This window comes from Carassius auratus, chromosome 7 (genome assembly GCF_003368295.1).
Source record: "Carassius auratus strain Wakin chromosome 7, ASM336829v1, whole genome shotgun sequence".
NCBI lineage: Eukaryota > Metazoa > Chordata > Actinopteri > Cypriniformes > Cyprinidae > Carassius > Carassius auratus.
In genome coordinates, this window is record NC_039249.1 from 14,264,892 (window position 1) to 14,292,583 (window position 27,692).

The 27,692-nt window shown below is 37.9% G+C and overlaps 2 protein-coding genes across 9 annotated transcripts in view; both read left to right on the forward strand.

Moving 5' to 3' along the window:
• The window catches only part of LOC113106021 (FH1/FH2 domain-containing protein 1-like), a 51,444-nt gene extending 44,306 nt beyond the window's left edge, over positions 1-7,138 (forward strand). For 6 of the 8 annotated variants that reach the window (XM_026267531.1, XM_026267532.1, XM_026267533.1 and 3 more), the window contains 9 exons: positions 137-256; positions 1,161-1,322; positions 1,594-1,784; positions 1,941-2,133; positions 3,457-3,625; positions 3,996-4,058; positions 4,181-4,255; positions 4,580-4,753; positions 5,649-7,138. In XM_026267531.1, the coding sequence (XP_026123316.1) occupies positions 137-256; positions 1,161-1,322; positions 1,594-1,784; positions 1,941-2,133; positions 3,457-3,625; positions 3,996-4,058; positions 4,181-4,255; positions 4,580-4,753; positions 5,649-5,728 (1,227 nt within the window). In that variant the 3' untranslated portion in view covers positions 5,729-7,138. The remainder of the gene's footprint in view (positions 1-136; positions 257-1,160; positions 1,323-1,593; positions 1,785-1,940; positions 2,134-3,456; positions 3,626-3,995; positions 4,059-4,180; positions 4,256-4,579; positions 4,754-5,648) is intronic. The other 2 variants (XM_026267534.1, XM_026267537.1) reach the window with 2 other exon arrangements.
• A 214-nt stretch (positions 7,139-7,352) lies between these two features.
• On the forward strand, positions 7,353-27,366 carry slc9a5 (solute carrier family 9 member A5). The gene is made up of 16 exons (XM_026267539.1): positions 7,353-7,967; positions 11,636-11,938; positions 12,835-12,998; positions 15,891-15,969; positions 16,066-16,243; positions 17,520-17,740; positions 18,105-18,307; positions 19,655-19,744; positions 21,373-21,443; positions 21,534-21,660; positions 23,301-23,392; positions 23,752-23,878; positions 24,031-24,180; positions 25,012-25,084; positions 25,180-25,311; positions 25,392-27,366. Exons 1-16 carry the CDS (start codon positions 7,631-7,633, stop codon positions 25,958-25,960), a joined length of 2,916 nt encoding a protein of 971 aa, XP_026123324.1. The 5' UTR covers positions 7,353-7,630; the 3' UTR covers positions 25,961-27,366.
• The last annotated feature ends 326 nt before the right edge of the window (positions 27,367-27,692 follow it).

A 27,692-nucleotide genomic window follows, 5' to 3' on the forward strand; every position in this document is an offset into this window, starting at 1 on the left:
ATTTCTATAATGCATTTCTGCTGACCTTGAGTTGTAGTGACTTTGTGTTCAGTGAGGCTTTCATTTCCAAACATTTGTTCTCAGTCTCTCTCTCTTTCTCTGTCATTCTTCTGTCCCTTACACTAAAATGTTGCAGGAGATTGCGGAGCCTCTTTTTGACCTGAAACTGGGAATGGAACAACTCTCCAAGAACAAAACCTTCAAGCGTATCCTAGCAACACTACTGGCCATTGGCAACTTCCTCAATTGTGCCCATGTAAGTGCTCCATCTCCTCCACAGTGAGTCCTAGGAGCAGAGCTACCTTTAAAGCACCTGGATTTAGGGCAAGTTCTGCAGTCTGAAGCTTGTTGGACACGTGATTAGTCAGAGCAGCTCTGTTCTGATGTTTTAATCTTTTGCTTTTGCCTTGTGGAAGATAAGATATGATCAAGACTCTGCATGGCATGTATTTTCTGTGCTAAATTATGTCACAACCTCTTAAACTCGTATACACACAAGTAGTGAAGACCGTATTCACTCTGTACTACGATGTGTAGAACACTTTCGGTTTGAACCAGGGCGGACAGATCAAACTAATCTGATTTTAAAGGGATAGTTCACCAATAAATGAAAATTGCCCACTGATTTTCTCACCCTCAAGCAATCCGAGGTTTATATGACTTTTCTCTTTCAGACGAACACAGAGTTATATTAAAAAATGTCCCGGCTCATCCAAGCTTTATGATGGCAGAGAATAGTGGATGAGATTTTGAATGCCAAAAAAGTGCATCCATCCATTATAAAAAGTGTAATAAAGTCCTTCTGAAAAGATTCTACACATTTGTTACAAGGAGTAATTGACCTCAAAAGTGAAACTTTTCTCATCAATTCAGGCTCTCTTAAGCTTTACTTAAAAATATTCAGAAACATCATTAATTTTAATGAGGTCTTTAAAACAGTTCCAATTTTATAACTTGCTATCTGTTGCAATGCCATGTTAAAAACTTGACAGTTAGCAGTTAATAACGGTTCAGCTCATGATGTCCTTTAATTTGTGCCACTCGATTTAATGAGTAGCCATGTTAATATTTTTTCCCCACCTGTTGCCAACAAAGCTAATGTAGTATTTCATTAAACATCACATAATGACTTTAATTGGCACTTATTGTCTCTCTGGCAGGCTAAGGGCTTTGAGCTCAGTTATCTGGAGAAGGTTACTGAGGTGAAGGACACTGTACACAGACAGTCTCTGCTTCATCATACCTGCAATTTTGTGGTGGAAAACTACCCAGATTCGACAGACCTTTACTCTGAGATCCCTGCTATCACACGCTCTGCTAAGGTAGGTGACTCAGACACTTTTAAATGTAACCGTGTTCAACATTATTTATTCATTTGCCCTGGGATTTTCATTTCATTGCTCTCTTCTAGACTTTTCAAGAAGTCGTTTTTTTTTTCTATAGCACATCTTGTAAAGGTCGCCATTGTAATTAATTAACAAACCGCTGTGTACATTGGTTTCTTTTTTGTTCTGTTTCTCAATTTGAAGGTAACCGTGCAAATAACACTGTTCACATTCATAATTTATCACTACCTCCTTTCTGTTCCAACAGGTGGATTTTGAGCAGTTGTCTGAAAACCTGATTCAGTTGGAGAGAAAATGCAAAGCATCTTGGGACAACATTAAAGTAGTGGCCAAACATGAAACTAAACCTAACTTGAAAAGCAAAATGACAGAATTTCTGAAAGACTGTACTGAAAGGATCATCATCCTGAAAGTAGTGCATAGACGCATTATTAATAGGTAATAAAAAAACACACTGCAATACATTTTATACTTCATGTTAAATTAAAAGATATCAACTTCATTTCAATTCTTCCCATAAGTTAATGAGCAGTTAGTGTGCCTAATTTTTTAAATCTGAGCATACAATATATAACTCTTCCTTCCTTCATGCAGGTTTCATTCCTTCTTGCTGTACTTGGGTCAGCCCTCATACTCGGTGCGGGACACTAAAGTAACTCAGTTCTGTAAGATCATCAGTGAGTTTACCCTGGAGTACCGCACCTCACGAGAGCGAGTCCTCACGCAGAAACGCAAGCGTGCCGTCCACCGGGAGCGTACCAAGACAAGGGGCAAGCTGATCACTGAGGTGCAGAATGAACGCTCTTTAGGAAAATCACCAACTTAAAACACCAGGATGTCCTCTGATTTTAGTCTACTAACCTAATTCCGTAACATGTAATGTTTAAAACTTTTTGATATCATTTTTTAACCTGTTAACTGTCACCCGTCCGCTTTGTGGGACGCCTACATTTACTTCACTATATTACAATCTAATCTAATCTTGACAAACTATGTATCGTTGGAAAGGTCTAAGACTCCCAAATATATATTTTACCAATATTTTTTCTTAAGAATTATGTAGAAAAAGTAATCGATTAATTTATGACAAGAGTGCACCCTCAAAAATCTAAATTATAACTGGAGTTTTGACCTTTGTTTAAAAAGAAAGACTTCTTTGTTGCCTTTTTCTCTATCACATTTTAGAAATAATCAGAAATTATATATCAACTGAAAACTTAAAATCTCAAAATTCATCCTTTTAAAACCCATTTTAAAATCAGACATTGCATTACCATGTAAATGGTACATCAATATCATGTTACAAAATGTTTTCAGTCATGAATAATAAAAATTTAAGTTTGGATCGTGCACTACAATGTCAATATTCAAAAATGTTAGTGACAGTTAGGGGGTTAAACTATTTTAATTATTATTGCTCATGTAACAGTTTACTGTTATAGTCTTGAGTTTACACATACCTTGTAGAATCTGAATTTTTCAACAAATAGTAATAATAATAGCTGAATATTTATTCTAAATTTCCCTTTCAAAATTTTACATACATGCTTAAATTCTTAATGCTGTGAATTATTATTATTTTTCTGGATGAGCCACAGCTTTTATGTTTTGGATAGTCCAGTGCAGTTCAACTGATCTTCAGAAAAATCCTCCAGGAGTCTTTTTTTTTTTTTTAATACTAGGATTAGGATGAAGTGTCCTTGTTTTTGTGGCTTCTGAAGGGCAGTATTAAATAGAAAAAAAAAGCTCTTTAAACGAGACAATTTGACATCTTCATCGTTTCAGTGGCATCAAGGCCATTGCTAGATAAAGACCCATTTCTAGACAAAGTCTACCTCTGAACACTCCGCAGTATAAGGTATAAAGTATTAAGCCGGCCCCCTCAGCACAGGGCCTCCCCCTGAAGACAGCACTGATCGACATTATGCCACAAATGTTGTCAATAGTGCTTAACTGGTATTGAGCTCAGATCATTCATTTGAGGGAATGAACCAGTTCATGGTCCTCTCCAGAACCCCACTGTATCACCCTCAATCATCAGTTAGTAGGCTGAGAAAAAAAACTTTACCAGTAACTGATTATACTTTCTGAATCTTTCTTTCTCTCATAGACCGAGAAGTTTTCTGGAGCAGTTCCACAGCTCTCTCTGGAGGACAACCTGTCCCCGGTTTCTTCAACAGTAGAATCAGAGCCAGCCCAAGAGGAGCATGAGAACATGAAAAACCTGCTCATTGACAACAACGACAACAGCAAGCTGCGCAGGAGCCGTGCTGTACGAAGTAAGATACCACAACACACAGCAAATCCAGGTTATATAAGAGTTAGCGGTTTAGTCCTCCTGCTTGGACCCAGCCTTCCTGTGGAATTTAGTTACACCCCTCCTCTAGAACACCTGATTTAGAAACATTCATTAGATGATTCAGATTTTTTAAATTACAGTCACAGAAGGAACCTCTGCAGGAAGGTAGATCTCCAAGCCAAACTGAGAACTATGGTTTCAATCACAAAAAGTGTAGTTACCCAGCCCAGATGTAGCTTTTGTTTATTTATTTTTTTTATTCTGCTACAACATCTGTTAGGACTGTTTGGATGAGGATTATTTTAAGTTTTGTTTATTATTTTGTTTGTCCATTTGGGGATCTTTTATAGAGATTCTTACCAGTGGTGAGGACACTTCTCCAGTTTCACCCACTCTTCAGATGAGTGATGAAGGTAGAGCATTCGGAGCATGGATGTGTGCAAAATAAAGCAATTGTGCAGCTTTTAATATATCATAAAACTGTATAATTAATGATATAATGAGAGCATTAAGGTTGGGCCATTTGATCTCGCAGAGAGGCCTTATGACTCTGACAGCGTTCCTACTTCACCAGTAGAGAGCCAGTCAGCACATAATGATGATGATGAAGGTAGAGTTACTGCATAAGCTGCATGGAGTGGGTTTGCTCAACTAACAGAATTATTGTGAGCTAAATAGTAAATAAATCATGTCCTTTGAAATTATTTTTGAGGGGTAACTGACAAGACAGACATTGAAAATCCTGGATGAATAAAACATTGATTCAGACTTTGCACCCAACTTTGTGTTTGCCTGAATATCTGACAGATTTTCATTAGCTTGCCAAGATGTAATAGCAACCTCATTCATTTTAACACTTCCTTTGAAAGATCTTGGACTGGTTTCTAAAGTAACTAAGTGCACTAATGCTTGATCTCATGTAATTTCCACACAGGTCTTGGCAGAGTTAGCACAAGCATGTCTGTAGCCAAAGAGGACAGCCCCAGCTCACAGGACGATGCCACAGATGAGATCATGGATCGTCTGGTTAAATCTGTCACCCAGAATCCCACAGAGAGGACATCTAGTCCAAAATCACGGAAACGCTCCCGGCTTAACAGAAAGTCATGTGAGTACATTTTGACTGTCAACTGGGTTTTTTTGTTTTTTTTTGACCACTGAACTTCATAACCAGTTCTTGAAGGTTGTTTTAGACCTAAACCTGGGGGATGAGATTAAGGATTTAGTCACTGTTTGCATTCAACACTATCTGTGTTCAAAACACAATGTAATCTGGCTTCAACCATTACTTAGCTTTCAAAAGCCCCTAAATCTCCCTGTCAGATCCGTATCGTGCCACCTCTTTACTTGTGCTGGATTGAACTGCCAGACATCTCAGAAATCGAATGCCACAAAGAGTCTTTTGTAGGGCATTCTTACAACTGTACTTTTAAAAATGGAAAGTGAAAGCACACAAACCTCCAAACCTGAAAAATATTCCATGCAGCTGAGAACCTTTTAGGTTTATTTGTAAAATGCTGAAGCAGTCTATCAAATGTCTTAAGGCACAGTCACATTTACCATTGTTTCCAAATGAGTAGGAATATGAATTCATGTTATCAGGAATTTAACATGAGGCGAAGACTTTGCAACTGCTCAAGTTGGTAATTTTTGACTCCAAAACTTTGCCAAATATTAGCTAGTCTACAACTTTTAAGTTTTTTTGCATTTACATTTATGCTTTTGGCAGATGTTTTTATTTAGCGTGACTTGCGTTACATTCAAGGTACACATTTATCAATTGTGAATTACAGCCATGACCAAGGCATTGCTAGTGCCTTGCTCAACTGTTTGAACAACAGGAAAGCTTTTCCTTTACTGTTCCAGATCATTTTAGTTCAAAAGACAGTGTTTATACATGTGCAAACAGTTTGTATTATTTAGATTGTTTGACACTGAATTGCATGTTTTATATATCAGTATAACAGTGTTGTGGTTTTAATGGTGTGCTGTTTGTGTTGCAGTGCGGAGGACTCTGAAGAGTGGGCTGAGTGTGGATGTGGTGCAGGCCCTTGGCCTCGACAGTACTAACGGGAAGGTCTGAAGCTGGTAGTTCTCATCTGGGTGAAACTGTAGAAAGGCAGCAATGAGGGCATAAGGAGAGCTGCTGTAATGAAAGGAGGAACTGTGATAAAGACATTTCATGGGATGCCTGCAACTAAATTTGCCTGCCAATCTGGACGCTTTAGTGGAAGAATCATGTACTTCCAGCTGAAATACAAACATCTGCATTACTATACAAATTAATGAAGTGTGTGCATGATATCCATTAGACATATATCATGATTTGATTGGTACAAACTTTAATGGCATAGTATTAAATACCAGCCCATGTTTACTGATGGAGAATAGATGCATATATGATCCAGTGAATTAAAATGTTATATATTTTGACCAGGTGCACATATATTATTTTGCATAGAGCCTTAGATTACATAGATTGGAGCACAATTTATTGGTCAAGGATATGTACAGTATCTAAGGGTTTGAAAGGTTTTAAGGTAATACATTTTTTTTTTCTTCTTTTTTTTTTTTTCTTTTTTTTTTTTAAGACAAACCTTTTATATTTTGGCCATATCTTTTAGAATGGCTCGGCTCAAGGTTTGGATCTTGGAAGCCAGTAATTGAGATCAGTGCAATAGGGAAACTCAAACACACTGGTGCCCATTAATGAAGCTAAACCCTGGAATAAATGGCACTGTCAGTAATGATTGACCATGGAAAACTCCTTAGTCTTGCACAGGGTTTAATTTGTGTCTGGAAAGCTGACCCATGTGCACCTGGGTGGTGTTCAACTGAATATCCTGAGTACCAAGGAGATCTTGATTAGAGAGGACACAAACTAGGTCACATTTGTTTTTCTTTTATTAATCACAGAGCTCTCTTGAAAGGTTTGTGGATGCTACAACAGTCCTGTATTCTGCTGTATCACATTTCTGTCCTGATATTTATTTATTGTGCAGTTTTTTTGAGTTCATCTTTTTAGTTATACCATTTTTATGATGTTATAAAATGTGCATGGACCACTCTGTTTCTTGCTGAAGAGAAGTGTTAAAGGCACAGTATTTCTGTAGCAAATTTTTAAAACCGTTACGAGCACATATTTTAAGGATTTTGTTGGTATTGCTTTTTTTTTTTTTGCACAGGGGGTTATGGTTAGGAATTTAGAATCACTATGAATCACTCTGTTGTTTTATGTTTGACCTTATTACCAGTTTGCATGAGTGCATGTGTTCTTCACTCTGAATGTATCACTATTAGCGTGTTCCAGTGCTGGACGTCCCGTCACTACTCTTGACACCTGCACAAAGAAAGGTTGTTTGCAATGAAATCGTTTGCAAGTACAGTGCTTCTAATGTATTATGTATTCTAATTGTATTGTGTTTCAGAATTGCTACATATTGAGATGTTGGCCTTGAAGCTTTTTTAAAAATAAATGTTTATTAGACTTTTATTAGGCCCCCCGGTTTTTATTTGCTCATTGCCAATCAAACGATAAGGTCAGATGTCAGAAATGCTTAATTTTTTTGTCCTCCTGGGGGCGCATGTGTCTTTTTTTTAAATTTAATTGAGAGCTGCTTTATGAGTTAGTGATGATCTGATATTTAGAATAGACTGCGTAAATGGTTAAATTGATTATTCTGTTATAAAAACAAATCTATTTCTCAATTATGTAATGTTCCGTGTCGCATAACGCGAGTTTTGAATGCTCTGTGACTGTTTTGATGTGTGTGTGATGATGAGTGGCGGCTCTTTAAGAAGGACCTCCTCGTGCCCGAGCGAATCACGTGTTCCTATACGCCAGCTGCACCTTCGCGAGTTACCGGCAAGTGGAGTGTGTGTTGATGTTGTAAACCGGTAATGGGGCGTCCCGCGGAGGGCTTCCCATCGCAACAGGGTTGTATAAAAGCAATGAAGATGACACGCCGTTGAACACGCCAGAAAGATGCGGGGCTTGGGTTTGCTCCTGTTCATAACGGTGGCTCGTGATGCTGTGACTGACCTTTACGTGACAGCTGCATCGCTGCAGCCGGAGCTGGGGGCGAGCGCCGCACCTGCCGTCACATCCCCCGTCGCCTCGCGCTATATTCCAGAAGAGTACGGGCATCCCGGGATTGCGCTCGCGCGGTCTGCGGAGGAACCGGCGGCGCCGAGCTCGGAGGACGGAGAGTCGTCTCACCACCACGGCGGAGGTTACAAGATAGTGCAGTGGGAATGGAGCTACGTGCAGACACCTTACATTATAGCCAGCTGGCTTTTAGTGGCCAGTGTGGCGAAAATACGTAAGTTCTGTAATAATAATGTAATTTTCGCGTACTGAGCGAGTTGTTTTGACTGTGGTGCTAAGTCGCTTCCACTGGCCGTTTGGCGGAAAGTTGACTTTCTTAAGGACGTTAATTTCTAGGGTTTTTATTTTTTATTTTAGTAAAGCGCGGCGCGGTGTATTCAGTAGACGGCTGTAAAAGCGTGCGTAAGAAGCGCAAGGCACGCTGGCAGACGCTGGTGGTTGTCATGGCAATAAAGCCCATACATTTCCTCGGGGACATTGTGATACAATAATAGAAAAAAAGGCTTTAAGCTACACAGGAGATAAGAAAACGGCGTTAAAGGGATAGCACTGTACTTTTCGGTTTTGATGGGTTTCTATTTGTAAATATAGTTTTCTTGATTTTTCTTTATTGCAATCAGTGCTCTGAGCTCACCGTATTCCCGCCGATCCGTCCGGTACCTTTCCAAAAGCGCGAGCCCCTGTGTGTGGACAGTAGCGTGCTCTGAATCGTCATCAGTCTCGCGCGTTGATCTGCTGCTGATAGGTTCGATTCTTGACCGCGAGTCGGTTCTTTCTTACTGTTTTGAACACGTTTAAAAAAAATCGATTCAGTTCATTTGCTCACCCTCATGTTTTTCCAAACATGCAAGATATTTTCTTCTGTTGAACACATAAGAAGATATTTCGAAGGTATGTTACAAGCATTCTTAAAAATATCATCATCTGTGTCCAACAGCAGAAACAATAACAAAAAAAAAAAACTGTAGATTTTGTGGCGTAGGTTATTCATGAAAATACACTCATATTCATACACAAAATGCACTGCCTCCTGTATTTGCATGTGTGGGTGTCTCTCAGGCGTCTCTCCAGCTTGTATTTTTGGCTATGACATGCAGTTATATCAGATCACTTAGTTCTGGTAGCTCAATCATCTGTTTCTTCATGATTCAATTGCCACGGTAACACCATCAAAATCCACTCTGAATATTTATCTTGCATCTAGAGAAAGTAGCACTGTCTGAAGCACCTGCGCACAGTGTTCAGCTGAGTTCAGTGCTGAGTACACACAGCCTGAACAGGTGATTAGAAAGCAGTACAGACTGTTATAGCATGTCACCTACATACAGTAAGTGACAAAACCACAAAAGGCAACGTGTTTTATAATATCCTTAAACTACTGTATCATAATGGCACTCATAACATTGCATCAGTACATTATTGAAATTACTATATTGTGTAATTGGACTGGTAATTAGACACTTTTTGTCACACAGATTAGAGGCCTTATTACCCCTTATTGTGACAATAAGTCTCTTATGCTCTTATTTGCTCAAAATGAAAAACGTGTATGTATATATATATATATATATTACTAAAGTGAAATATTATTAATATTTAAATTACTTTTTCTGATTTTTAAAAATGTAATTTATACCTGTGATGGCAAAGCTGAATTTTCAGCAGCGATTACTGTAGTCTCAGTGTCACATGTTCCTTCAGAAATCACTGATGCTCAAAAAATATTTGATATTTTTAGTGATGAAAACTGTTTTGCTTCTTAAAACCTTCTTAATATTCTTTGATGAAAGTCCAATAGAACAACATTTATCTAAAACGGAAATTTTTTGTAACATTGTTTACCGTCTCGTACGTTAATTTTCATGAAAAAACAAAACAAAAAAAAAACACTACAGACACAGTGATCTGTCCTGTCACTTTCACCCTCTCATTTTTCAGAGTACTGCAGAACACACTCTTTTCAAACATCCATTCTCTCACAGTTGTAGAGTTTGAGTCATGGGATTTTATACAAAGCACCATCCCATTGCACACACACTTTAGTTTAATGACAGACCTGTTCTAATGTTAATAAGATCACCCCAATCTGTATTCCTAATTAGCTGTGCAAAAGTTCTCTCTCTGCCTGTCCTTGAAAATGAAGGGCGTCGGTGTAATTGGATTTAATATTCTTTCATTAGGGTTGTAATTATATGTGGACTGATTATTAAAACCTTATGTAAAGTAATCATTTAAAAGCAGGTCTCGTGATAGAAATGATTAAGCAGTAGCAAGAAGCATCATATTCACACGGTCTTTTCTATTACAGCAATAAGAGGTTGTACATGTGTCAGTATGAATGAAATGAATCTGTAGCTCTGTGTATTTTATATCTATATAGGCTTGTTGTTGTAAGTGTTTGTGTGTGCACACATGCATGTGTTTGTGCAGATGTCTAGTATGCTTTTTTTGGGTGTACGTCAGTGTTTTTCTGTCCTTGTGTGAATGACTCATGGTGAGCGGTGATTGTTATGTTTCTTGGCGGAGGTGTGCAGCGTGTTCTCCCTCCTCCACAAAATCACTCAGATCGTGGAAACATTAATAATTAGTGCCATTAGAATCTCTCAATATGCTGTAATGTGTTGTGATTTTACACACTGGCATTTCATGAGGACTACTTTTGTAAATGAGGTCAGTGTGTGTAATAAGCTTTATTACGTAATCAACATTATTTTCATTACAATATCCCCATTCTTTTTTATATAGCCAAACTCCCTGTAATCTATTAAATTCCTTTTTGTCCATGTAAACACTACTTGTGTTTTATATGAAGCCTAGGCCTCATGTTTCAGGGTCCTGATCCAGCCGACTACTAATTCGTGATGAGGAGGAACCAGGAACCTGAGTTATTGAGGATTTTGCGGTGTGATTGTTCCGCTTCTGATAATCACTTGTACGGTCATTTGATATGTCTGACTTGCAAATGGAAACTGGTCAGACTGAATTTCCCAGTGGAAATATTGTGATGAACTCTTTCGTGAAGTAAGGTCGTGCATTTTACTGGTAAAGTGAGTATGCAGTCACCTTGTTCAGTGTTTTGCCGTTTGTGTATATTATACTTCTTTCTTAAAACTGTAGATTGAGACTGATGTTTCTGTGACAGCACAATGTCCCTCTGTGACTCACTATTTGTCACTGCAAGGCATTGGACGTTAGAGTGGTGTTGAGTAACAATTCATCTGAAACCACGGTATGGAATTACAGCAGCAGCGACTTATAAACTACTCTTTAAATGAGGCTTGTTGGCTGCTGTGGGCCTTGAAGCTTTTAGATTTTAGCATGCTTTTTTGCATTTGTGTGTTTATAAAATTGGCATGTGTGCATCTGGAAGCAAGTTGGAAACTTTGTCACAGTTTTTCATCCTTTAATGCATGACATCCAGCACAGTGGACGTATCTTTAAACTGTTTAGAGTTTGATGTTTCATGCTGACCTTTGACCCTTAGTCATAATTCTGTATGATTGTCTTTTTATTTTTGTTTTTTGTTTTTTTAAATACGTGAATTCAAAATGACTGACAAAATTAGGGATGCACTAAGTATCTCTAAAAGATCACTCAAATATTGCAGTGATGTTTGAGATTTTGCAATCTAATTAATATGCAATAAAATTATTATGCTATATACTTGAGAATATAATCACTGTACTAATTGCTACAGTGCAGTACATGTATGCAGTGTGCTGTGTTTACATTTTGTGCAAAATCCAATTCAAGTCTGTTTGAAAAGGGTTACATTTAACATATAATTTTATGACTTTTAATGACACAGAATGGCAACATAATATCTCAATTCATTTTACCTTTGTTCCCTGTTCTCTTTTTTCTCTGGTCTGTAATCTACAGTGTTCCACTTCTCTCAGCGTTTCACCACAGCGGTCCCAGAGAGCTGTATGCTGATTCTGCTGGGACTGGTTCTGGGTGGAGTGGTTCTTATCGCCAGCAAGACGCAGCCGTACCAACTGGACCCAGGACTTTTTTTCCTCTTTCTCCTGCCAACTATAGTGGGGGATGCTGGGTATTTTATGCCAGCACGGCTCTTTTTTGACAACCTGGGTGCCATTTTGTTGTATGCTGTGGTAGGCACATTGTGGAACGCTTTCTGCACTGGATTCTGTCTCTATGGAGTTAAGATGGCAGGGGTCATAGGTGAGATATGGGCTGTCAGTTCCCAATATGACACTTCTTAAATGATCATAGATCATACAGCGCTTCAGCCATGTAGGCCTGTTTTGGAGTTATTAATGAAGAGAAATTATGAGTGGGTAAGCATATTAATATAATAAACATTGAATATAAATAAATAAATATATATATATATATATATATATATATATATATATATATATATATATATATATATATATATATATATATATATATATATATAATTATTATTTTTTTGGACATTTTAAGAACTGCATGTTCCTCAATAAAAGCAAGCATTGCTTAGGGGACAAAATAAAATAAGAAATATGATGTTTATATTTTTTCTAGCAACTTAAGATTCTGAAACTCATGTTGGAAGTTTATTGACTTCCCCCTAGTGGGCCCTGAACCCGGTTGCAAATCACTGCTTTAATAAAAACCAAACTAAGCTATTAAATAAGCTTTTACAGGCCTTTTGTTACTGTGATTTTACTTCAATTACTTATTTTGTTTAGAAAATGCAGACAACTGCAAGATTAAAGATGGGAACGTTCAATAAAAGATCAAATTTGGTTATAATAATAATCACCACCACAATTTTATCCCAGAGTTATCTAGTTCATAAGTTGTGGTGTAAGGATGTTTTAGTTCAAGAAACCTATAAAGTGAACATTTAGATGTTACTTTCATCCATGGCAACTTTCAGTATTCTTAGCACAAAGACATTCCCACATCAAGTGCTTTGCTCGAGGGCACTATGGTGAATCACCGCTTGCAATGTTTGAAGCTCCCATCACAGATCTTTAACTTCTACACCACACAATTAGGGCTGTATTACGGCCGATTCGGTTGTAATTACTGACTGCAGCTTACTTTTGTACTGTGTTTGTGTGCAGATGAAAAAGTGAACGCAGGTTTGATGGATTTCTTGTTGTTTGGAGCTCTGATCTCAGCTGTGGATCCTGTAGCAGTGCTCGCTGTGTTTGAAGAAGTCCATGTGAATGAGACACTCTTCATCATCGTCTTTGGCGAGTCACTGGTCAATGATGCTGTCACTGTGGTGAGTCAGGAGGATTTAGTTTTTAATCATCTTCCCTTGTATGACTCTTGTTTGCTTCGATCCTTTACTTATAAAAGACAAAAAAAAGACTTTTACTATATAAGCATGGGCAATGTGACACAATGTGGTCAGCAATGTGAGTGCGAAAATACACTACCATTTAAAAGTTTGAGGTCAGTAAGCTATTTTTTTTTAAAGTCTCTTATGCTCATCAAAACTATTACTCCAGTCTTTAGTGTCACATGGTCCTTCAGAAATTATTGTAATATGCTCATTTGCTGTTTCCCTTTATTAGCAGTGTTGTAGGAATCAGTGTGTTTTGAAGCACTGAAAATTCAAAATAATACAATTTATTGAAATAAAAATATTTGTTAACAAGAAAAAAGGCTTTTCTGTCCTTTTTGATCAATTTAATTCACCCTAGCAAATTAAAAGTATTAATTTCTTTTAAAAGATCTGTAGTACCATAGATAAGATTACTCAATCTTGGCATGACATTATAGAGTGTTTTGATATACCTACTTGCGCTAATTATTTTCTTGTGGACATTTGAGAATTTGGGGATTTAAAAGGCTCAGGGAGAGCTCAAGACATCCTTCCTTCTGTGTGCTCTCTGTTCAGTCGCATGTCTGTTGTTATGGTAACATTACACCAGAAACCTCTGCTGTGGTGCTGACATGATTATGTTATAAAACATAACCAGAAGTCATTTACTTGCTCTGGAGAAGTAAATCGATAGTAAATGACTTTGGCAAAGACATTTCCAGTGAATTACGCAAACCATTTCTTTGTATTTTTTTTATATAATGACTCTGAGGTCAGACAGTAGCTACTGGTTAGAGATAAACTGATTTAGTGTTAATTGTTCAGACTATGTCTGTGGTATAGAATATCAAGCTCTTGCTTGTGCAGTCTTGAGTTTGTGTTGACTGTATGCAAGTCTTTAGTTTTATAGCGATCACACTTGTTGACCCATATGTAAAGGATTACACCCAGTGACCCTTCATCACTAAACACCCCATCTACTTCACCTCATTCTACCCTACAGCATCAGCCTCACTCTGTCTGGAATGGAAAAGCACAGATGTATCCATCCATTTGTGAATGCCATTCAGAAGATTATTCTTCTGTGTCTGGATGTTTATGCTTGAATACACAGGTTACACAAGGAACAGCAGTAACAGACGGTAGTGGAATAGTTTTGAGTTGCTCTTTTATAGGTCAGTTGTGAATGTTGTAAAACTGCATCCAACACAAAGGGCAAATCAAAGATTATGAATTACCAGTCTGGACAAAGACAGAGACTCTTATACACTTTTAACTCTAAAATCAGAACTGACATTTTATTTTTTATGCCTTTAAGGGAGAGTTCACCCCCAAAATGACAATGCTATCATCATTAACTGTGTGACTTTGTTTCTTCTGCGGGATATAGAAGATATTTTGAGAAATGTCTCTTTTTATTTTGTACATATTCAATGGAAGCCAGTTGACAGCAGCACTTGTTTGTGTTAACAACATTCTTCAAAATATCTTCTTATTTATTGCCTCACAGAAGACAGAACGTCATACAGGTTTGGAACAACATGAGGGTGAATAAATGATGACAGAATTGTTCATTTTTGGTGAACTATCCCTTTAAATGGCAATAAATAACAGCTTCTCTCAGCCATAATAATTATCTTTTGTTCTCTTCATGTCAGTGCTCTTTGAGCTGGGTCGGTACGAGATTTCTATTGTACGTCTCATTTTTAGAAGCTTAGTTGTAAAGTTACCACTGTCACATTCTAGGGATTTTCCCCTTATGAGCTGGTTCTCACCAAGCTTTAGTGTAGAAGTGCCAGTGGGTTATAGTGTGATAGTATAAAACAAGTGGATACTATTCAAACCAGCATGCACTTAAAAATGAAAGGCTGTTACTGAAAATCCAGCTTTGACTTTGCAATCAGACTAATCTGTTGTTAATTAGACACTTGTCGTTATTGATAGGCACTGAATAACAGATTGAAAAAAGTCTTGTTAACAAATGACAAGGGGAAATGCTTATGGTGAACAGGTGCAGCCTCTTCTTATTATAATCATTATCAAGGATAACACATATAACACAATGTTAATTTAGTGATGAGAAGGAGCTGAACACATTTGAGTCAAATTCAGGGTTCTGTCTCTTGTGCTACTGGCCTGATGGCAATATCATAAGACAGGTTTATTATGCAAGGCAATTATGAGACATTTAAGATGGACAAAGCTCTTCACAAAATTGCACATCTTCAGTTTGGTTGCTGAGCTGCATATTAACTCACCTGATGTGTGCAATAGGAAATCTTATATTGCTATCACGGGGAACAATTTCAAATGCACTTTCAGTCTGTCCATGCACTTTCTACAGTAGCTTTGAATGTTAGCGTTGACTACATATATACATTCATTAATGTAACACTTTAGCTTAAGGACTAGTTCTCACTATTAACTAGTTGCTTATTAGCATGCATATCAGCTTTTTATCAGTCCATATAAAGCACATATTAATGCCTTATTCTGCATGACCTTATTTTAGATTCTTAAAAATCTGCATACTAGAATGCTTTTGTCACAAGGATCATGTGACACTGAAGACTGGAGTAATGAGTACTGAAAATTTACAGGAATAGATAATTATTTAAATTGTAATAATATTTAACAGTAACTGTTATCTGTATTTTGATCAAAAACATGGAGCCTTGGTGAGCATAATTAAACATTTTAGATTTAAAAATGTAAAAATCTTTCCGACCCCAAATTTTCAAATGTTATTATCATTTAAAGGTGTAGTGATAAATTTTCAATGTCTGTATTATTTGATTTTTTAGATGTATAGATTGGCAAATGATACATTTGTAATTCTCTCAACAGGTCTTATATAAAGTGTACATATCCTTTGTGGAAGTGGGCCCAGGAAATGTTCACACTGCAGACTATTTTAAAGGAATTGGTGAGTACAAAATGTATCAGTTGTTTCTGTCTAACTTAGTAGCTTAGTGAGTTAAAAAAAAAAAAAAATTCTTTATCTTACATTCAATTATTCCAGCATCGTTCCTCATTGTCAGTATTGGAGGGACTTTGGTCGGTCTCATCTTTGCCGTTATTCTGGGCTTTGTCACTCGTTTTACAAAGAAAGTGCGCATCATAGAGCCACTGTTCGTCTTCCTCTTGGTTTACCTGGCCTACCTGACGGCAGAACTCTTCTCTCTCTCAGCTATTCTGTCGTGAGTATTGCCACTGCTAGCATACTCATCTGAATCATTTGACTTATTTGAAAACATGTAAAATGCACTGTGACCAGGGAATTCATCTAGTCAAATACTATACAGTCATATACAGTAAATATTACTGAAAATATTAAATGAAAAAAGATTTGTATGAGCATGAGGGGATAGAAAATATCAGTAGCTTAGTATAAAAAATAGAAGTCAGGGGAAGGTTCCTATCATGATAGAAAAATAACTGTGTCTGTACAGCTCTGTGACAAATGCTGTAGTGGCTGACATTTAAAACGGTGAGAAGTTAAATGACAGTATTAATGCAGAGAGTGGGAATGATTCATGCCTAAGAGTACTACAACGAGAGAGAGAGAATATATGAGCATAATAGAGAAAGAAGAGCGAAAACATCAGGGTCAGGGATAAATTATACATTGAATGAAAAGTGGTGAGTGCGTTTGCTTAGATGAGCTGTATATAAATATTTCCACTACCAATTTGAAGATTGTTTCAGATTGTTTTCAAACCATTTGTGCTGACCCGTAAATCTCAGTAGTTTTTTTTTTGTTTGGCGGTTATAAATCAGATAAGGAGATTATGAAGAGAGGAATTAGATTATTAACCCATTTTAGTATTGCTCAGCAGAACATTAGAACAGATTTTAAGATGCAGAGTCATGCTCGAATACAACATGCCTTAAGGACAGAAATCAGTAGTACAAGATATGAAGTAATGATTTCTCTTGTATGTAGTTCAAAGTAAATGCCTGTCTTTCAGATTTTATAAGTACTGTACATGATAATGCATTGCTTGGAGCGCCCCCTAATGGCACGTCATCACACACACACACACACACACACACACACACACACACACAAACACACAAGGTGCAATTGAGTTAGGACTGAAATAAGCCATAGTAGGATTTAAAGATCATGGGAAAAGGCCATGTGAAACTGGATGACATAAATATGATCTCATCAATATAATTTGCACTTTTTATTCTTGTCTGTTCTGTGGGTAATGCAGAGTGACTCATGTAACACAGCACTATGAGTATATGGAATGTAAATATGGAGCTATCTCATATCTCTGTCTAAATATAGACATCAATCCAAAGGTACAAAGGTCTGAAACAATTTATATGAACATTAACAACCTCCCTGTTCAATTCTAAACTCAATTATTTATATTTTTTTCTTTGTATAAAAATACATGTATTCTATCATCATTATATCTAACGGTCTATCTATTATATCTATCTAATGTATATCGATAACAGGATGACTTTCTGTGGCATTGGCTGCAAAAAGTATGTGGAGGCAAATATATCCCAGAAGTCCCGGACCACCGTGAAGTACACCATGAAAACCCTGGCCAGTATTGCTGAGACGATCATCTTTATCTTTTTGGGTATCTCAGCGGTGGACAAGTCCAAATGGGCCTGGGACACTGGCCTTGTCGTCAGCACACTCATATTTATCTTAGTCTTCAGGGCCATGGGTGAGAGAGAGTCTATTCTATTCTATTTTTTTGAAAAAACATGGTAGACACATTGTATTGTTGGTACACTTTGGTTGCTGAAGTAAAAAACAAAAAGAGAACTGTTAATTGAAACTCTTCAGTCATAGTAAATTTTGCTTCAGAGTTAACTTTTACTTTGGCTAAAGGTTTTGGCTTTGGCACTTTGGCTCATTTATTATTGTAAACCACGAAAGCTGAAAGTATACCATATAAATACGTTTTCATTTAACTTCTTTAGTCATTTATAATGGATTGAGATGCTGAATTATTCGTTGCACTAAACATTGCAGTGGCTGCAGCTGTAACAGTTAGCCTATGTATTTGCTCGACATGTCATTTGCAGGTGTTGTTGGGCAGACTTGGTTCCTGAACTGGTTTAGACTGGTTCCCCTGGACAAGATTGATCAAGTGGTGATGTCATATGGCGGTCTCCGAGGTGCGGTGGCCTTTGCTCTGGTGGTACTTTTAGATAAAGAACAGGTGAAGGCTAAAGACTACTTTGTGGCAACAACCATAGTTGTGGTTTTCTTCACAGTCATGTTTCAGGTAACTGATGTATTTTTTCTGTATTCCTGCCAATTCATGTTTTCCCTCTCCATTCACCTTTACAGAATCATTATGTGTTAATAAAAGTGTTTTTTGTTCTGTTTCATGTTTCCTTATGCTCTGACTATTATTATTACTTGTGTGTGTGTGTGTGTGTGTGGGTAGAATGCAGGTAATTGCCTTGCAGGGATGACATTTCCCCACTGCTGTGTCAAATTGCTGTTATTTCCAAAGCTGGTCTGACACAGAGATGCTAATTATGATGAATGGAGTGATTTTGAAGGTGCTGCCTATGTGTAAATGTGTGTTTGTGTGTGTGTGATGTGCCCATCTGGCCAGTGCGAGGCATATTATCTTATTCCAATCTCATCCATTATTTAAGGCTGGAGGATCTCTGGAGGTCTATGTGCGTGTTGTCATATTGGTGTATTCAACATGCCACAGTATATCTGACTGCTGAAATCATTAGGATATACTGCCAAGCTTTGGTTAGGAACTCATCTTTCAATATAGATCCCACAAATATGCATGCTGGTTAGACCAGAAAAGTATGCCTGTATTGCTTAAAAAAAAAAAAAAAAAAAAACTTTAAAACATGAAATAATGTACATTATAAGACTGTCAGTCAGGGGATTAGTGGTGAAGGTTTTTCAGCAAGTCTGTCTGTAAGTTACATTGATATGCTAGCACTGTAGGTGCCTACAAAGTGGCTGTCTTTATGAGTGAGACATTGACTCATTCATTCAGCCTATTTGTTCAAAAACAATGATTCATACAAAACTTAAACAAGGGGCTGGCTAAATTTGAAACCACTTACTACTCATATTATCTCTACTCTATTAGGATATGGAAGGAATAGTTAGTGTAGTATTTATAGTGTGATACGATTCCAAATTCAGCCACTTTTTTTATGAGTGAGTCATTCATTCAACCAATTCATTTGAAACCCTCGCTGAATTTGCAACTTCATACTAACATACTGCTATATATTTTTGCCTTATACAAGTTCATTTAAAACCTCTTTCAGTGGTAGAGCAAAAATTCACAAAATGATCTTAATCAGTATTAACTTCTTGTTTATTCAAACTGTTACATAAAAGCAATATTACATATGTGATCACGCTGCTGGTCTAAAGTCATTCGTAGGCCATAGTCCTGCTGATTTTTTAAAAACAGCATTTTTGCTAGTGTGATCCTGCTTAATTAGGTAAAAAAAGTTTATTTAAAAGACCAAAAAGACTGACTTGGTACTTCTACTAGAAATATGAGCTGTGACATTTAGTTGAGAGGTTTGCAGAGGTTTCCTTCTCTCTGATTTGTTGACATTTTGCTAATCTTTCCTCCCAGGGTTTAACCATCAAGCCTTTAGTGAAATGGTTGAAAGTGCCTCGCAGCACAAACAGAAAACCCACCATTAACGAAGAGATCCACGAGCGTGTGAGTCAATATCACTTCCAATACTCTCCTGCCTCTTTTCTGTCTCTGTTTCTCATCATCTGTCTCCCTCTGTCCCTGCCTGACTGCCTGTGGTGAAATGTGTGAGTGAAGATGTTGACCTTGCTGTCTGTGCAGTGATGTGTTCTGACGACTGAAACAGCAGAATTGTGACCAGCAGACTGACGTTAGACTCTTCATTGCAATGAATTAATCATCAGAGCCCTTTTTTTGCCTTTCCATAAATAGATGTGCACACATAGGCAGAGGTCACACGGCCCCTTGCCATTTACCTCATCCTCTTTCTGAAGGCCTTACACACCCTGCTGCTGCATGCACACTCTGGGACTCAAGACTACCTGCTGAGCACTCTAAAACCTGGGCTAAAGATAGACCGTAGTGTAGCTGAGCTGGCAGAAGAGATACAGAATAATATAGGAGAGATTGAGAAAATAAAGCGGAATAGAAGAGACATTTTCTTGGAAAGCAGCAGTTTTGTTTGAACTTCCTATTTATTTTTAATGGCATCGCTGTTGAAGAGTAAGCTGGAGAAGTGCATTTATTCTTTTCTAGAGTTAACAAAAGTTATCATGATTATGATGTTCAAGACCGATGTCGTGCCAAATATCTGTAAACTGGGAAGATTTTAAAACAAGCAGTTAATACATAAATCCACAAGATCTTCTCTTCTTGCTGAGGACATACTGATTTGAATTTGTGCTCATATTTTTCTATATGCCTGTTTCCTTTCAAAAATGTTTTTGTAATTTGTTTTGTTATAAAAAATAGACTTGGATGCTGACATGAAATAAAGAGCCTAATATATACATTGGGTACGGAAAATATTCAGACCCCCTGAAATTTTTCCCTCTTTGTTATATTGCAGCCATTTGCTAAAATAATTTAAGTTCATTTTTTTCCCCTTCATTAATGTACACACAGCACCCCATATTGACAGAAAAACACAGAATTGTTGACATTTTTGCACATTTGTTTAAAAAAGACTGAAATATCACATGGTCCTAAGTATTCAGACCCTTTCCTCAGTATTTAGTAGAAGCACCCTTTCGATCTAATACAGACATGAGTCTTTTTGGGAAAGATGCAACAAGTTTTTCACTCCTGGATTGGATTTGGGGATCCTCTGCCATTCCTCCTTGCAGATCCTCTCCAGTTCTGTCAGGTTGGATGGTAAACGTTGGTGGACAGCCATTTTCAGGTCTCTCCAGAGATGCTCAATTGGGTTTAAATCAGGACTCTGGCTGGGCCATTCAAGAACAGTCACGGAGTTGTTGTGAAGCCACTGCTTCGTTATTTTAGCTGTGTGCTTAGGGTCATTGTCTTGTTGGAAGTTGAACCTTCGGCCCAGTCTGAGGTCCTGAGCACTCTGGAGAAGGTTTTCATCCAGGATATCTCTGTACTTGTCCGCATTCATCTTTCCCTCGATTACAACCATTCGTCAAAAAAAGCAAATAGCAAAAGGCTGCAATATAACAGAGTGAAAAATTTAATGCGGTCTGAATACTTTCTGTACCCACTGTAAATCTAAATGCAGAGATGTAAATAACTCAAATGAAATAACCATAAATAATTTACAGAAGCACTGAACATGTCTGTTCTTCTGTGTTCAGGCCTTTGACCACATTCTGACAGCTGTGGAGGACATTGCCGGTTTGAATGGATACCATCACTGGAGGGACAAGTGAGCGGCACTTATACTCTTATGATAATAAATGTGCTCAGTGAAAATACAAAAACTAAAAAGAATCATTGTTTTTTTTTTATCCTTTAGGTGGGAGCAATTTGACAAGAACTATTTGAGTAAGTTGCTTTTGAGAAAGTCTGTGTACCATAAGAGTGAACTGTGGGAGGCCTATCAGAAAATCAACATCAGAGATGCCATCAGTGTCATTGATCAGGTAAAAGTCTTAATGTAGCAATTTATGTGGTATACGTTCTGTCATTAAAAAAAGTATATTGGAACGGTCACATTCTTTAGACACGGTGCTGAAACACTGTTGTCATGTATGGAGCTGTATTTCTGCATTTAGACATACAGTATCTCTCCGTGGCCTTTTTAGTAAGGGTTTCCATGCTGTATTATGATTGCTGACCGCTAGATGGTGCCCACACTCAAGAAATAAAAACCACTTATATTTTCATCTGCTTCCACTCTGTGAAAGTTTTTATTCATTCAGACTTACTCACAGTCGTGCATCACAGTTTTTTCAATACATTTTAATGTAACTTTAATATAACTTTTTGAATGAACATTAACTATTGCGGCGATGTTACTTAATGTTCTTCATAAAAGTGAGACTGGGGTTTTTTTTATACTGGGGGGGGGGGGTCTCTGGGGTTGGATGAGAGTCTGGTTGGGGGTCTCTGGGCCTTTAAAGGCTGAAAGCCCCTGGATTATGGCATGCGCCGAGAAAGCACTGAGATCTTTTCTCAGCCTCAAGAGAGTCGTTTGAGAAGAGCAGAGGATAATTGCTCTCTTTGTTAGTTACGCTGACGCCACTGAGTCTCTGCCAGTACTGGCCTTTTGAAGGCATCTGATACCTGTCAGCTCCAACATCAAACCTATCTACAGAAATACTCAGAGATGGCATCATACACAGAGAGAGAGAGAGAGAAAGAGGAAAGAGAAAGAAGGGCCTCCAGCAGAGTGATGTAATGTATTAAAATATGAATGCATAGAAATGCACGTAATAACTGTTACACACTTCCCACTTGATTCAATTTAGTTTATTATAATTTGTCTTTAGTCACGTTAGATTCACCTTTTTAGAACACCTGGAATGCTAGTCAGGCAGCACTTTTGTCCTCGAGCGAGATCATTTCCTGTTCCCTTGAGTTTCATAGAGCTCGGCTTCCTGAGAGGAATTATCAAGCTAATATTAGCACAAGATTGAGAGATAGAAAACCTCTGTTTTTATTTGGACCACCCAGTAAAAGAGGCACAGAATCACTCTTAATATGGGCAGGGTAAAAACTAAATGTATCAACCAAAACATAAAAAGAGAGTGTGTTCTTTTACTTTTGCTCTTACGTTTACTTGCATTTCTTTCCCACAGGTGTGTACTTACTGTGTGTATATTTTTTTATGAACTAGGAGGTCTCATGTAAGAGTGCAGACCAGACAGTGTTTAAACATTGCTTATCCACATTGAGAATGATTAGTCACCCACATACCCGAGTAATTTGTGGTTAGATGTACCATCTATATGGAGAATGGAAAACAGAGAGCTGGAATCTATATCAGGAGCAAAATTTACATTTAGTCATTTAGCAGACGCTTTGACTGAAAATTGACTAAAACATTAAAAATGAATGCACACTTCAGGTGTGGGTGCACTTTGAAATATAGCTGTATTATCATCACAGGTGTGCATTATTTTCAGCAATGCAGGAACTGGAACTGCTTGATAGCCAGGCAGTTATAGAACATCAATCAATAGCTTTATAATCTACTGTATGTGTCAGAATCCGAATCCGAATCGAGCACAGAGTATGAGAGTTTGTTTGATTCTAGGGAATGTCTCTGTCTCTCTCTCAGGGTGGGAATGTGTTGACCTCTGCTAGACTCTCTCTGCCTTCCATGGCCAGCAGAACCTCTTTTCCAGAGGTCACAAATGTTACCAACTACCTGTGAGTATGTGAATATGTTTCAGGACATTGAAAATGCTTTTGTTTAGGTACATTTTAATTTACCTAAATTAAATGAAAAAGAACTGTTATTTTATGAAATAATAATACAATTTAAAATAACTATATAACTATATTTTATTTTTTTAGCAGTCATTACTCTAGTCTTTAGTGTCACATGATCCTTCAGAAATCATTCTGATATGCTGACTTGTTGCTTAAGAAACATTTTTTTCTGTGTGTTAGTGTGTGCAGGGACATAGGGAGACATTTGGTACATATATGTGGTCTAAGTGCACATGTGTTTACATGCATGTTGGTTCGTGTAACTTTTCTGTGTCTCTCTGTGTGTGATCCCTCAGGAGAGAAAATGGCAGTGGGGTGTGTCTAGACCTCCAGGTGATTGACACGGTGCCAGGAGCCAAGATAGAGGAAGAGCTAGAGACACATCATGTACTTGCTGGAAACCTCTACAAACCCAGGAGACGGGTACAGATCCTGCCACACACACACACACACACACACACACACACATCCTCTCACTGTGAAGAGGTCTCAAGCATTATATTGTATCAGTAAAATGGGTAACAATTTGTATGATGTGTATGCTTTTGTTGACCTCTCCTCCTATATTCCTGCAGTACCAGTCCCACTACAGTCGCCACTTCATGACAGTGGGTGAAAAAGAGAGACAGGACAGGGAGGTGTTCCAGAGGAATATGCGCAACCGTCTGGAGTCCTTTAAATCCACTCGCTACAAGCGCCACAAGAAGGACCGCAGTCAGAAAAAGGCAAGGGCTCAAAACTGCAGCAGAACTCACTTATGCTGAGTTAGGTGGACCTGAGGGAGGCCACGGTAGGCTAAGACAGACAAGTGTGTGTGTGTGTGTATCAGCCGCCCAAAGGCAATGTAGAGACACAGGTAATGTTTGTAGTTACTGGTGTGTGTCATGAGTGATGACTAGCTAATGTGTGTGTGTGAATCTGCTTGTGCATGTTATTGAGAGAGAGAGAAAAAGAAAGGGAATGTTACAATAATTCTTCATTATTACTTCTTTTAGTGAGTGATTGAAGTGACTGATATAAAGATATAATGTTTCACTGAAAGATATCCCTTCCAAATAAATGCTGTTCTTTTGAATTTGCTACTCGTAAAATAATCCTTAAAAATGTATGCTTTCCGTAAATAAAAAAATCAGATAAAAAAAAATATTAAGCAGCACAACTGATTATATTAATAATATTTTATCTTAATCACAACCTCAGCTAATTTGAATTGTTTCTGAAGGATCATGTGACACTAAAGACTGGAGTAATGGCTACTGAAAATTTTGTTTTGCCATTGCAAGAATTAAATACATGAAAAAATATAGAAATATATAAAAATTTCTAATAAGTTTAATATAAATTAACTGTTAATAAAATAAATGCTGAGCAAAAGAGATTTTCAAAAACATAAAAAAAATCTTACATATTGTACACACACACAAACACACACACACATATATGCATCTAAGTGTGTGTGTGTGTGTAAATATCTTATGAAGCTATGATGATTAAGATAAGTTTGCTTTTTGTTTTCCCCACCCACATTTTAAAATGTTGATAATATTGTTTTACAGCGGAAAGGGTCAGATGCTAAAGAGCAAGACACCAATGACAAACCCCGCCGAAATGTCAGCTGGCAGGACAAAGGTTGGTTGTCCAATTATAACTGTTTATTAAGCTATGTTCTGCTACTAAAAGTTCCCAGTGCATTGTGGGCAATATGTTTTTGTGCACGTCTTCAGACCCAGCTGTGGTTCCAGTGGCACCTGAGGAGGATAAACATGACCCTTCTGAACCAGATAAAGATGATGATGTAGGAATCACGTTTGTGGCTCGGAAAGCCCCAGAAACACCAAAGGAGAGACCAAAATCAGGTGAGCTATGAATATGAGAACTGATTGTGTTTTGTCCCCAACACTTCTATATCTTCTCGTGTCTCTTTCTGTTCGTCCAGTACCAGCTGCACTGGATGTTTGTCAGAGCCCAGTCGCAGCCCCTCCATCACCAACATGTGGAGAGAAAAACCTGCCGTGGAAAAGTGGCATGGGTTCCTACCCTCCATGTGTGTCCGTGGAGGCAACTAAAATTATCCCTATAGACCTGCAGCAGGCTTGGTACCAGAGCATCTCCTCTCTGGAGAGCCTGGCTTCTCCTCCAGCACCTCCGGAGCCTCAGCACCCACGTGTTAGCGCCCTCTCGAGGCTGGGAGGACCCCTGCGGACCCCAGCGAAGGGGAAAAGTAGTGGTAGTGGTGCAGGATCAGGAAGTAATACAGGTTCCCCAAGTTCAGGGCAGTTCAAGTTCCCTACAGGGAAGGAGGAAGAGGAGGAGGGTGCCCTCTCTCAGCAGCAGCAGGAAATGCAGCCGCTAATGTCATCTTTGAGGCCGCCTCCACCACCTCCTCCAGCACCTGCCGCGCAATCCGCCGGAAAGAGAAGGAATCCTTGTGTTTATCTTAGAAGTCTGGTGACAGTGCCACCTTCTGGTGCGGAGCCACAAAGCAGGAGGCCGACCCAGCTGTAAAATCTCCCTCTTTCCTGTTTTATCTTTTTAGGACCCTCAATCACCTAACTGCAGACATTTACCTCCTCAGGCCAGACTTTGTTTTTTAGAAAGTCAGTAAATTCCTTTCTAAGAGACCATTAATTTGGTTTCCTTTTTTTAACACGAAATAGGTTACGTGGGTTTAGAAATGGTTGGTAGAGTTTGCTGAGGGTCCAATCCTTTGTGTACAGGGCAGTTCCTTTCACAGTTGCTTTTTCTCTTAGTTTGAAGGGATCTGCCCTGTATTATGTACCTCTGCATATGTGATTGTACAACTACTGAACATATATAAGGCTAAACCACATTCCAAGGGCCTACTGGGTGTGTCTGTCAAACAGTGTTTTTTCACTCACATGAAAGAAAAGAAAATCACTTCATGGTTACTCATAACCTCACAGCTTTAATCTTTAATCAGCCAATCCATCTTTAAACAAAAATGAGTAATACTGAGGATGACAACGTACCAGATTACAGAAAGCACATGAGGTTAGGGTCACACCTCTTCAATCAGAGCCATTATCTCTCAGTGGGTTATAAATATGCATAACAAATCCACACCCACAGTATTGGGTGACAAAAACCCCACGATGGTTGTCATCAGGAGCATTTATGCGGTGTACAGGATATATAAGCTTCTATGCAGCACATTACCTGTCCTTTGTTGTTGTGTTTGGGCAAAAAAGCAAGGTGTGTTAATTTATTTTATATTTATGTATCATCTTCATGCCTTTAATGCTTTTGCTTTTTGAATAACGGGGTTATGTGAATCTGCATTTTAATCTACAAATAACCTAAGTGTATTATGTTAATTGTTTAGTGTAATTTTCGTCCATTATTAATTATGATACTATATTTATAATCATGAATAACTAATTAAGGATCATCCAAATTGTATTTGCTTAATCAGTAGTAGGGGCCTGAAAATGAACTCTCACCATGGAAATTGTGTGCCTAATAATATCGTAGGTCTGATGTGATGCAAAATGTCTACAGAAATAATTGATAGAGACAATGCACAGACTCATATATATATATATAATCGAATGCACTTATTTTAATGAGGTTTCACATGATCTGTATGCCGGCACAATGACTTGAAGATAGATGTAATTTCTTTCTTTTCTAAATATGTCACCTCTCAGTCTGTTGCTCTATACTACATCTTCACCCTTTACGTTTTTTACTGTACCATGCAATGGAACAGAATTTAGGTTTTGCACTTTATGTCGAATGCCATTTAGCCCAACTGTACTTGTGCTGTTGAAGCTGCTGTCCCATTGTTTTGTATTGCTGTGTAATTCTTTGTATGTACTGATGATTGTTGTGCCTTGAGAGGGACAGTGGTAGATTTTGAGAAAGAGGCCTTGTCGATCTTTATTGTGCCTGTAAACGGTATGGAGTGGTTTCGTGCTACTGTATGTTGTCTTACTTGAACTTGTCGTGTTAGCAGACATGTTGCCCCAGTCGTTTGACCCCCTTGAAATTGAACTGGAATTAAATTATCCATCCATTAAATTTAAATGAAATTTTAATCTCTTTTCTCCCATATGTGTTTATTTTTGTAGGCATCTGTATTAGGTATCTGTGTGCCAAATATTGACTTTGAACAGCTTCCTGGAATAAAGTTAACATAAGAGAGGACAGTGCTTTTGAATGCCACTAGTTGTTTGTCTCATCATTTCATGTTCATTTACCTTTCTAATGTTTAGAC

What these genes read in the sequence shown, in the direction of transcription:
- slc9a5 (XM_026267539.1), top strand. Translation starts at nt 7,631, where the DNA reads ATGCGGGGCTTGGGTTTGCTCCTGTTCATAACGGTGGCTCGTGATGCT. An exon ending in CTTAGTCTTCAGGGCCATGG is followed by an intron (nt 17,741 to 18,104) that starts GTGAGAGAGAGT and finishes TGTCATTTGCAG; the next exon opens with GTGTTGTTGGGCAGACTTGG. An exon ending in TGTCAGCTGGCAGGACAAAG is followed by an intron (nt 25,085 to 25,179) that starts GTTGGTTGTCCA and finishes GCACGTCTTCAG; the next exon opens with ACCCAGCTGTGGTTCCAGTG.